The sequence below is a fragment of the Saccopteryx bilineata genome, chromosome 6, assembly GCF_036850765.1.
Source record: "Saccopteryx bilineata isolate mSacBil1 chromosome 6, mSacBil1_pri_phased_curated, whole genome shotgun sequence".
In the NCBI taxonomy this organism is placed as follows: domain Eukaryota; kingdom Metazoa; phylum Chordata; class Mammalia; order Chiroptera; family Emballonuridae; genus Saccopteryx; species Saccopteryx bilineata.
Genome location: NC_089495.1, coordinates 192,268,783 through 192,281,359, shown reverse-complemented (window position 1 = coordinate 192,281,359; position 12,577 = coordinate 192,268,783). Strand labels below are relative to the sequence as shown.

Sequence of the window (12,577 nt, the reverse complement as noted above, 5' to 3'; positions counted from 1 at the left end):
TCTGTGTGTGTGTGTGTGTGTGTGTGTGTGTGTGTGTGTGTGTGTGTAAAATGCTCATTTTCACCTTTACAGGAAGGACTAGAGACGTCAACTGACGAGAGATGAACAGGACCCAAGAACACAATCCCGAGAAAAGAGCAGCTAAGGACATTGCTCATTTATGGCTAATGTGATTGGCTTGGCCCCCATCATGGGTGGGGTGATCAGAATGGCTTTGCTGGCAGAAAAGCCTCAAACTCATACCACGGTTCCTGGGAATGACAGAGGGTCTTAACTAACGGGATAGGGCACATGCTACCACGGGGGCTTTGGGGCTCAGAAAAACGGAAGACCATTGGCTCTAAAAGCTGGAGGACAGGCTGGCCCTCTTTTCCAGCTGGGCTCCCACGGCTCAGGGAATGATATCCAGTTTCCAGATGTTAGCTCCCACATTTCTGCCACCAGCAAGTCCCAGACCAGGAAAAATCCCTACTTCAGACCCTTGGCTTTGCCCATTGGAAAACCACTTTGTGGTCTCCCCATGGGCTGTGTGTGAGCTAAACTAGAACATGAGGCTGAGAATGCAGAGTAGGAGAGTGGGAAGGAGGCTAGGGCTGCCCCATGAGTCCCCTGAAAATGTAGCTCTAAGAAGCTTGTGGCTCTTAGGGCAGACAAGTGTCAAATTTAGACATCATCTTGGTCCCTGATTGAGTCAAAGAACAGATGACATTGGTGGGGTGAGTACCTGCAAAATGACGAGTAGCGCTGGTTTGCGACAACAGGCTTAATGGGAGAGGCCCCCGTTTCTCTTTCTTTCCCAGTTAACAATATTTTAAGCCAAGTAAGAACCAATAAACTCCTCTATTCACTCACACATTCACTCATTATTCATTCACTCAGAAGTCAATCATTTATACATCCACTCACTCAAAAACACAGATTGGGTGACCACAATGTGCCAAAGGCATACACTGGGTGATAACCCTGAGTTTCTGGTGCAGAAAATAGTGTTCCCGGCCCTTGATTTTGGGTTAAAGCCAGGATGGGTCCGGAGAGTAAAAGGCCAGCTGCCAGTTCCACAGATGCTGATCTTCCTCTTTCCAACCCACCAGGCACACCGAGCTCAGAGGTTAAGCTCATTTAAGAGAGATCCCAAAGCCCTAGTGAAGACCAGGGGCCATGAGCCAACCCATGGAGAAGTTCAAATTTCTTGGGCATCTTCTCCAGTGCTTCCCATCTTGTTTTTCAGTCTGGACTAGGCCAGGGAGGCAAGCAGGGTGGGGTGATCCATGTATGACCCTTGAGAGCATCCTAATGGGACAGAATTGGGAGTTTCCTTTATTTTTCAGAATTGTCATGTCATCGCAGATACTAACTTGTGCTATTCCTACAGGGCTGAGCCTCAAAAGGGGGTCTTGGAAAACGGCATTTGCTTGGTCTATCCATGCAAAAATATTCTGCCTTACCTAGTGATAAAACAACCTGAGACTGCCTGGATTTGGGGTCACCCTGAGGATGAAGCCCCACTTCCTTCGAACCCAGCATACATCAATTAAGGGGAAGGCAGTATCCAGACCTTGGGAAGGGCCTATAGATGTGGGAGATGACATTCTGCTGCAGATTTGTTTTGTTGTAAAACGGGATTGCAGCTGCCTCTCTCTACTGGCCCTTCTGATTTAACTTCATCAGGTGGGGTCTTTCAAGTCCAAGGAATGGACTTGACATGGGGTGCTGAACACACAATACAATATACAGATGATGTGTTATATAATTGTACACCTGAAACCTGTATAATTTTATTAATCAATGTCACCCCAATAAATTCAATAAAAAACAAACATCAAAAATAAGGATCTAAATGGGATTTCCTGTTTTATTTTCCAGGGGTGGTGGTGGTGGGGGAAAGCCCTTCTGGAATGGTGGCAGCTGCTATCGCCTGGGCAGTTTGTTCATTGGGCAGCTGGCTGGTGGGTGTCTTTTGTACAGAAAGCCTCAGGCTCAGGCCAATGAGGGCACAGGCTCTGGGCAGAAGGGCTGAAGCACCGCCATACAGCCAGCCTGAGATGGGATTGCTTTTTGGTTGGGCTGGGGAAGGGTAGCATGTGAACCCAACCTGTGTGGTCCCTGTTAGGGGACTGGGAATAGGTTGGATGTGTGATCAACAAGGTCATTGAAATCATTCAAGATATGGAGCAGAGGGGAACAGCGTATCCTGTGCCACCTTCCCAAACTAGAACCCCCTCTGAGAACCCCAAATCCTATCATTTGAGTTTCTGCTAACAGCACTCCCAGCCTTAGCTTCAGTGGCTTGAGCCTGTGCCCAGATGTTCAAACCACCTACAACCTACACACACACACACACACACACACACACACACGGAAACAGAGAGAGAGAACTTCCCTAGTTGTTTAGCCCAGTTGCTATGCAATGTTAGGGTCTTCCTGCAATATCCATTTTGTACATTATCTAGCCTCTCTTAAAACACCTGTGTCAGGAAAATCATTACCCAACATGGCATCGAGTTTCATAGTTAGGCAGCCCCAACTATTAAAAATGCTTTCTTAATTTGAGCTGAAATCGACTGCCCTGTCCTCTCATGCAAGACAAGCTTTCAGAGACCCGCAGGCAGCCATCCTGCAGGCAGGTGATTTCTTCTTCAGGAGTGCCCCAGCTCACCACATCCTGGCCAGCCCTTAGAGCTTTTCAGGATCTTTGCAGGGAGGAATGGAGAAGAAGAGTTAGAGGTGAGGATGAGGGGCTGCTCCACTAACAGAGCCCCTTCCAAGTTCACTTCTTCCAGTTGGAATTTTAGGGCATTCCCAAGAGTTCTCAGGTTAAGACAATATCAGGGACAGTGAGTGGAAACCCAATCTATACCATCTCTTTTTAGCTGCAAACAGCCACAGGCAAGGGTGTTTGCTTATCCGGGCATCAAACCTAGCAAACCATAGGGAAAAACAACTTTTATTTTTTTGTTCTTGTGTAGAAGTTTTAACAAATCTTGTCTGTTTGTTTGGCTTTTATCCAAAACAGCTAGCTTACCAGGAACTTGGGGTGGGGGTGGGGGCAGGGGGGACTTTGATTAGACTCTTAGTCCAGAATAATAGATTTGTACTTGGATTGGTTTTCTCTTGGGATTGTTTGAAGGGGGTTGGTTAGCTGCCATCTAGAGGCCCGGAAATGGTTCAGATCTGTGATCTGGGCTGAGACGAGAGCCCTGAAGCCAATAGGGAGGCAGGTGGGGTTTGAAAACCTAAATGAATGCGAGTTGGAGATTATCTGAGCTTTCTTCATCTTCCTCCATGAGTTGATGGATGGAAAACTGGCCTTTTGCCGAAGATCCTGCTTCGTGAGATGTCCTATGCCCACCCCGTGGCTGGAAACCACCTGGTAAGATTAATTATCAGGACAATCCAGAAACTCCCTGAGGCCTTGATGAGTGGAAGCTGCCCTGGCCAGGAATCCCTGGCTCTGTGAAGCCAGAAGCTGGAAAGAAGAGGGGAGATGAGACGGCAGATTCTGGGGACATATCTTCTCAGGGTTTGGCTGCAAGCCTGTCTGGCCACTATTTTTTGGCGAGGCTGCTGGCAATGGACTGAAACAAACTGATAAAAAGTTGATGAGATCTGAACCTCACGATATTCTCCAAGGTTCTCAAGAACCAGAAGATGCTCTGCCCTTCAGATCCAATCGATGTTACAGGGAGCAGGGTGCTGGCTGTGGGAACAGGCCAGCCAGGAGGGCCTGGGTTGTATTCTGGATCTCAGAAATGCCGGTGGGAAGTTTGCTTGCATGGGAGTTTTGGTTCGGAAATCTTTGGGGATGGGAAAACTCAGTCCCCTCAGATCTCCAAAGGTATGTGGAATGAGCTGACCCAGCCCACATCCCATTCTGATTCTGAGGCTTATCTGCTCTTAATCCTGCACCTGTGCCCTGAATTCTTAAGAACAATGACTAGGAGAAACACATAGGCAGCATGAAGAAAGTAACAGTGTCAACAGACTCTAGGCCTAGTGTCAGGAAATGTCCACCAGAAAGTCAGACATTTCTGGTGTCTTTCCCTACTCCCAGAAAATAAGAATCAAAAGGAAGAAAAGAAAACACAGCCCAAGGGACAATGAGAGTAAATGAAAAAGATCAGAAAGATACTAGCTATGGTAATGACCAACAACCAACCTCCTAAAATGTGATTCCGTATTACAAAAGAAATTAGACTCAATGGCCCTATTATAAATTTGCTAAAAATACATATATTTATATTTACCGAAACAGAAAAATAGACTACTCTGAGATGTGTGGATAATTTATGATGTTGTCACACATCAGATACTTCTAGGGCCAAAAAAATGGCAACAGAAAAATGCAGAGGTAACTCTTATTTCTGGGTGTAGCTAGGGCTGGTTTGGTCACTCTGGCTGAATGAAAGCAATTGGATGCTGCCATCTAAGCAGTGAGAGGCGAGGAAAGTTCAGCTCAGGGTTGGAGTCCCTCCAGTGTCCTGCTCGGGGACTCAGGTGAGCCCCTTTCTTCCTCTTTCCAGCTTCACAGCCACAAAGTCCTTCTCCAAAGAATCTTAGAGGCGTTTCCCCATATTCTCATTTGATTCAAAGTTCCTTGATTGGAGGCTGAAGCCTGAGACTAGTTGGCAGAGGAATAAGGAGAGAGCTAGAGACCCGGCTTTAGTGACCCTTGTCCATGGTGAATTTTAAATTTCCCCTTGCCCATGGATTAGACACTCCAGCCATGACTTGGAGCAAGACAAAAAATACACAATAGTCACAAACATAATACATTACAGCTTTACAGAAGAGAATACTGTTGTGTGTTTTTTTTTTTTTCCTCCTTAGAAAGGTGGGTCTTTTCAGAACAGGCAGAAACGAGGCTACGGTTACTAAGACACAGTGGAAGAGAAACCGGGAACCAGTTTGAAAAAGTTTGTATCGCCAACAATTCTCAGGGGTGAGCCAGGTGCATTGAAAAGAAATGACCTCCTCAGGATTCTGCCGTTTTCCCATAGAATTCTTCATTCTTGGTCCCCAATGCTTTCAGAGAAAGAGGGTTCCAGGAATCTATCTTCTCTGCTCTTTTCCTTTCCCCATTAAGTGTGCTTAAGATAAAATTCCTAAAGAAGGCACCGAGAAATCTACTGCGCCGAAGTCCTGTTTGAATTTTTTTTTCCTTTACCCAAAGAGACAAAGGTGAAGAAATGGACTGACTCCTCCAGAGCTTGCCCACCTCTCTCAGCTGGTCGCAGACCCCAATCTCCCCCCCGTGTGATTGGCATGTATAGCTACCTGGTCCCGAGCCCTTTCTGATAATGGTGGAAGTTGGAACTCAAGTTCAGCTGGGTTCTGGACAAATTTCACTGAGTTTGCTTAAAGGGACCAGGTATCCATCCAATTCCAGCCCCTAGTTTCGTTCCTCTGGGTCTACTTATTTTTCACCCGCTTTCATTGGTTCAGGAATGGGTGGGACATGCACCACCAAAGTAAAGTGGTGCTTGCTTCCAAACCATGGCTTTCCTCTCCATCAAGACCCATTGATCAAGGTTAGCTTCTCAGTGGAGACTCTTAGGTAGATTTCCTGGTGCATGTACACAGGTACAGGTAGGATGTACACATATTAAAAATCTCGGTGTGTTTCTTTTTGGCAGGTGGGGGCCTGGGGAAACGTACAGCACTCTATTTCGAATGGGGCACAGACAGGATAAAAGCTACATTCCCACAATACATACACATTAGTAAAAGAAAAAACCAAACCAGGACACAATACTTTCTAAGCATAGTATATGCTGAGTTTCAAATATTCTGTTTCTATAAGAACTCTATAGGACTCTGGCTATTCAGCCTGAAAAGGTAGGTTCTTCATGATACTTCTGAATTCATCCTTCAAAAGTGACTCGATAAAATGCTACTTTAAGGTCAGACAAAATACACGAGGAAGGAAGGGCCAGGTCCTACGTGACCACACAAGGCAGAAAGGGCCTTTGGTTACAAGGAGAGTTGCACCAATTGGTTATTAGTTAAAAAAAAAAAAAAAGAATTTCTAATCTGTATACATCTTGTCTGCTTCAACCAACAAATGAAATGTCTTGACTTGAAGAAGGGGTGGTAGGTTCCTTCTCACGATATATGGCTATATTTAAACATGTTCACTTTCCTGATATGTAAAATAGACTATATTATTATTACTAATTTTTACAGATAAGCATCAGCTCTAAAAATATCTGAATCAGAAATCACAACTATTTACTTTTTATCAAAAAGCATTTGTTTGTTTTCCCTGAATTTTCACATTTGTGCTGATGGCGGACAGAAATGGTGATGAAAACAGAGAAGAGACGTATGAGACAGCCCAGGGAAGACAGCTCCATGGCCATTCCTCAACAGGCCCCCGGCCCACACTGCGCTGGGCGAAGCCCCCAGGAGCGCTGCCGTTCCCTCTTTCTGGTATGTCACTAGCACAGGATGACCTCATTCTCTTTCTGTCCCTTCTGTCCCTTTGCAACTACTGCCAGAGTACTCTGAAGATACTTTGGAAGAGTCAAGAAACTTTCGGCACGTGTTTTCTTTGTTAATGCGGCAAAGAACAGGACTGTCCCCTCTTGCAGGGATTCACAGTCCCCGGAGACACTGAGAAGCAGTGTGAACCAGGTGTGTATTCAGCAGAGGACACACATTTGTAAGGGCGGTGGAATGACCCCATGTCATCATGCCTATGACAGGTGGCCCAACCTCATGCCTTTATAAGGAGGGCAGGCAGAATGACTCCGGGATATTTGTGTACTGAACAGGTGGAGCGTGCCATTGTACTAACAGATGGATCAATGATATTGTATGAAGGATAGCTGAACGACACCATGTTTTGTTTCATCAGGAAGACGAATGCCTGTCACAATTGAAGACTGACAGATATACATTATTGTACTTGGGACATCATCCATCCAAATTGTATTAGGAGAACAACATCAGTCCATTGCACTAAAAACAGGCAGATCAATAACATGCTATCTTTGCTGACAGATGGGCCAACAGCATGGTGTCATGCTAGCCAGTGGCTCAACCCAATGTTACTGAACTGAGGAACAGCCAGCAATACCACGCTGTCAGACTGCAATCAACACCAGTGCATCAAAGTAGGACAGGAACACCAACACCAAGAAATACGCCAGAACCGCTCACGATGCACACAAATACTTATTGCTTTTGTCTGTACTGGCTGCATTGATGGCTGCAGAATGGAGAACTGAGCTTGTAATAGACAGTGACACTGAAAACACACCAACAGCTGGTTGACAAGAAAGAGAACAGAGTAAACACCCAATGCCTTACTGTCTAATGTTGTCTTCTGAGATGTGCCTGTTTCCTGTACACATGACTTTATGAGAGGCCCCACTCAAGGGCCAGGTACCCTTCCTTGCAAGGGGGCTAAGAGGAAGCTTCAGGGGGCAGGGAAGGCTCCCACAGACTCTGACAAAGCAGACAGCAATACCAGCACAATAACATCCTCGGTAGCCGGACACAGGCATATAACAACCACCCAACTAGAGTCTTGAAAAGTGGCCCACGGGAAATGGTGCTTCTTTTAAAGTGCAAGATGGTGACACTGTCCCTGGTAGAACCTATTTTTGAAAAACATAAAGTGCTTTTTATTTTAACTTTTTTTAAACTTGAATACCACAGGAAACAAAAAAAGAATTTCTATTATAGTAGATGCTTTCCTTGCTGCAGCAGGAAGTATTCAAAAGTCTGAAAGGGTTTTTTTTTTTCTTTTCAATCGGGGTTTTTTTCTTTCATTTTTGCAGGTAAAAAAAGAACCCCATCAGATTTTATTCTGTTCTTCAGTAACATACAGTCTCTTTGAATAAGCTATTTCTTTTGCATATTTGACACTTGCATATCTTTTGAGTCTATACTAGTGATATACAGAAAACGTTCTCCCTCTACAACCCTAAAGCAATGCTCAGAGTTCGTACTGTTGGCTAAGTGCCCGCCTTCTGAACCCTTCCCAGATTGCCAGGGGGCAATTAGAATTGAGTACAAGTGGTACAACTCACCCTGATGATATCTCAAAATAAAACCTCAGGTACCACAAAATACTGAAGTCAATGAAGACATTTGAATAAGGGTTTTGCGCTGGGATTGTGGCTTCTGGTGCAAAGATTTCTCCATGCCACGAGCAGTCCCTGCAGCCTACTAACAGTGAGATCCATCCAGGAGGTGATGGACAGGAGTTCCTAGAGGTGGCCAGACAATAATCAAAACCAAATTGGACAACCCACTTTTTTAACACCAGCCACATGTTCCAGCGTCCTTCTCTAGCACAAGCCAGGAGGATCAGAGATGTTGCCTAGAGGCTGTGATGGGGAGCCATGAGAGAAGAATGGGGAGTAGGTGGCCTTGGTTATGTGGTAATGGTGGCTGTGAGTTCTGCTCATTATCGTCTCCCAAAAAGGGCAGTGGCATTGATATAGGGAGGTGCCATATCCTATGGCTTGGCCAACTTCATTCCAATGAACCTGCCATGGCTCTTAAGGTCTTAGGGAGCTCTTGCTAGAGTCTCTCTTCTTTCTGGGGGCTCTGTAGAGCCTTTCTGTTTCAGAGTTCATGCAGAAAAACTCTGTGGCAGGGAAGCTGAGTAGCACTCCTCTTTGGACCTTGCCACAAGTTTCTCTTCCACATGGGGTAGTTCAGCTGCTCTGATCCTGTGTGCTTCCATGGGCTCCTCCCCCTGGCAATACCCGGACATCAGGGGAGATATGGTTCTCGAGTTTGTACTTTTCCTGACCACTGGAGGCTTTTCCAGTCAATGTTTCTGTAGAGTAAATACAGTTCTGCCTTAAGAACTTAGGGGAGGTGGGTAAGGGGGAACTCTCAAAGTGGTTCTTCTCTGATCTTGTCCCAACACTGAACTTGGGACTGGTGCTCCCATGGAGGCTCTTGGGAGGGCTGGAATCCACACTGTACAGAACCTGTCCCTCATCATCTGTGTCTGCATCAATGTACTGGTGGATACCCGCTTCGAAGTTGAATGCTATTGCTGTGTGTTTCTCAGGTGACTGAGGGGGTGTCCTAGCACTCGCTGTGGTGTAGATGGAGGACTCTGGACTCAGCACAGGCCTGTCCAAGAGTGCGGCACACTCCAGTCCAGCAACAGCAGCTGCAGCACCCCCCCGGTACCTGAGAGAGTCGTGATACATCCCCAGAACAGGGATTAATGGGCTGGATTCACCCTCCATGAAGTTGACTTTAAGTGCTCGGAGCTTCAAGGGGTTGTTGGTCTTCATGGAACTCTTTGGGCTCTCAATGAGGAAAGCAGAGTGATGACTAGCATCAGGAGTGGGGTTGGCCTCCACAAACCTACCACCACTGGTGCCCAGAGCTCCCTGCCAGCCCATCTCTGGGGCCATGCTGCCCCCAGTCTTGCTGGAGAGTGATGCCAAAGGGCTGTGGGAGAATCTCGTGGCTTCAGGGAAGTCTGTGGCACAGCTAATGAAGCTATCAATGCTTGACATGCTTCTCATGTCTATGATCCCTTCTGTACGAGTAGGCAGAGGGGCTATGGGGCTGGGGATACTCTCCATTTCAAGTTCTTCCTTTGGTTTGCTCTGTGATGATGACTCCTTGGTATTGAGGATGGGCTGAGATTGGGTCTTGGCCATTTTATTGTACATGTCTTCCAACTGCTGGACGTTCAGGTGCTGAGGACTAGAAGATGATCTGGCTTTCTCAGGGGATCCCTGCTCCTTGGTTTCAAAGGACTTACTTGAGCTGGTTTCAGATAGTGTCCTCTTTGTCCATTTCCATTTGTTGGGAGACAAGTGATTATCTTGTACTTTATCCTTCTTACCCATATTTTCTCCATTTTTCTCGACCACAATGTCCATCATCTCGATGCTCCGGGCAAAAGCATCTTTCATGTTCATGGACACAATGCTGCCATTCCTCTTGGCTCTCTCCAGAGCCTCTCTCCGCTTGATTGCTTTCTCTTGCCTCTTCTGCTCCTTGTAGAACTCAGAGAAGTTGTTGACAATGATGGGGATGGGAAGAGCAATCACCAGGACCCCTGCGATGCAGCAAAGCCCCCCCACAATTTTCCCCAGGAGAGTCTTGGGGTAGATGTCTCCATACCCAACAGTAGTCATGGTAATAGTAGCCCACCAGAAAGAGGCTGGGATGCTTTTGAACTTGGTGTCTTCCTCATCCTTCTCCGCAAAGAAGACAAGGCTGGAAAAGATCATGATGCCCATGGCAAGGAAGAGAATGAGCAAGCCTAGCTCATTGTAGCTCCGCCGCAGGGTGAAGCCCAAGGACTGGAGACCGGTAGAGTGGCGTGCGAGCTTAAGGATGCGGAGGATACGCATGATGCGGAAGATCTGGACCACACGGCGGACATTCTGAAACTGCAGCACACTCTTGTTGGATTCGGTGAGGAAGATGGTGACATAGTATGGCAGGATGGCCAACAAGTCAATGGCGTTGAGTGGGCCCTTGAAGAACTTCCACTTCTTGGGCGAGGAGAGGAACCGCAGTAGGTACTCCATGGTGAACCATGCAATACACACAGCCTCCACGTGGGCCAGCTGGGGGTTGTCTGTGGTCTGGCCAAACTCATCAAGGCTCTGCAGCTCGGGCAGCGTGTTGAGTGACAGGGCAATGGTGGAGAGGACGATGAACATTATGGAAATTATGGCAAGGATCTGTGAGGAGAAGAGAGTGGGATTTAGTTATCAACCATCAACAGGATGCTCACTCTAATACCCGGAGTCCGCAGGGTGCTGCTCCTCAACGTTCAGGAGCATTTCCCATCTCACTGATCACTTAATGACTGGATGGTGGAGCTAAAAAAGGTGATTTATTCAAATCAATTTATTGTACAGATGTGGAAACTGGTTCAGAGAATTGAAGTGATTTTAAAGCCAAGTGGTTAGCCTTGGGGTTGTCAATTTTTTTATTTATTTTTTGTATTTTTCTGAAGCTGGAAATGGGGAGAGACAGTCAGACAGACTCCCGCATGCACCCGACTGGGATCCACCCAGCACGCCCACCAGGGGCAATGCTCTGCCCCTCCGGGGGGGGGGGTGTCACTCTGCCACCTGGGGCAAAGGCCAAGGAGCCATCCCCAGTGCCCGGGCCATCTTTGCTCCAATGGAGCCTTGGCTGCGGGAGGGGAAGAGAGAGACAGAGAGGAAGGGGGGCGGGTGGAGAAGCAAATGGGCGCTTCTCCTATGTGCCCTGGCCGGGAATCAAACCCAGGTCCCCCGCACACCAGGCCGACGCTCTACCGCTGAGCCAACCGGCCAGGGCCGTCAAATTTTTTCTATGAAGGGCCAGATGGTTAATATTTTTAGTGAAGTCCGTGAAAGCTTTGTTGCAACTACTTAACTTTGCAGTTGTGGCATAGAGGTGACCTTAGAGAGAACATAAATGAATGCATGTAGATGTGTTTCAAACTATTGACAAAAAGAGGCAGTGGAATGAATTTGACTTGTGGGCCACAGTTTGCTGGTTCATCCCTATTGTGTGGTGGGGACTGCTTCCATGATAATAATACTTACTCTTTACTGGGTGCTCATTGTATGTGCTTAGCACTCCCAATGCAATATTTTATTTCATTCTTACAAAATTGCCAGTAAGTATTCTATCTGCACAGAATAGGTGAGGAACATTAGGTGTCTAAAGGTAGTAAGTGGCAGAGCCAGGGTGTCCACTTGGGTCAGGATGACCCCAGAGCATGAGCTCTTTAGGCTGTGTTAGAAATCAGATAAAAGCTATAGACCAGAGGTACAAGTGGAAGGGCCAGGACCAGCATTCAGTTTTCAATGTGTCAATTATTTATTGATCATCTACTAGACATGAGGCACTGGGGTACTGCAGAGAGCAAGAGAGCTCTGGTGTCTTGCTAGGCCAGCTCAGAATAGGACAGGGAGTACCTCGTGATATAGTGTTTCCCCAATCTCAGGTGTGCTACCAATTTGATCTCTCTCTCTTTTTTTTTTTTTTTTAGCTATAGTAGTGTCTTTTGAAAAAACTCAAGTTTTACTTTCTTGATTTAAACTGATTGAATGAGAAAAATTCTGTAATCACTTGATAAAATGGAATATCTGATACTTGCAAAAGTAGATCTAATTTATATATATTTATGAATCATAATCAAATAAACACTTATGAAGCCACCACCCAAGTTAAGAAACAGAGCACGTAACAATTACATCAAAGCTTCCTATGTCCTCCACCCTGGAGATAATCAGAATCTTTTCTCATCCCTTTGCTTTTCTGTATAATGTTTAATACAAACGTATACATGCCCAGACAAGTTATCGTTTCATTTTGTTCAGTTTTGACATCAGATTGTATGTGTTCTTTTTTTGCTTGTTTGTTTTAATATTTTTTATTTATTCATTTTAGAGAGGAGAGAGAGAGAGAAGGGATAGGAGCAGGAAGCATCAATTCCCATATGTGCCTCGACCAGGCAAGCCCAGAGTTTCAAACCGGCGACCTCAGTGTTTCCAGGTCGACACTCCATCCACTGCACCACCGCCTGGTCAGGCTGTATGTGTTCTTTTGATGCTCGTATAACCCTTTCCTGAATAATAAA

The 12,577-nt window shown here is 46.2% G+C and overlaps 1 protein-coding gene across 2 annotated transcripts in view; it reads right to left on the bottom strand.

Moving 5' to 3' along the window:
- Positions 1-16: 16 nt before the first annotated feature.
- Positions 17-12,577, bottom strand: part of KCNB1 (potassium voltage-gated channel subfamily B member 1) — a 97,378-nt gene continuing 84,817 nt past the window's right edge. For both annotated transcript variants that reach the window (XM_066236753.1, XM_066236754.1), the window contains exon 3: positions 17-10,679. In XM_066236753.1, the coding sequence (XP_066092850.1) occupies positions 8,670-10,679 (2,010 nt within the window). In that variant the 3' untranslated portion in view covers positions 17-8,669. The remainder of the gene's footprint in view (positions 10,680-12,577) is intronic.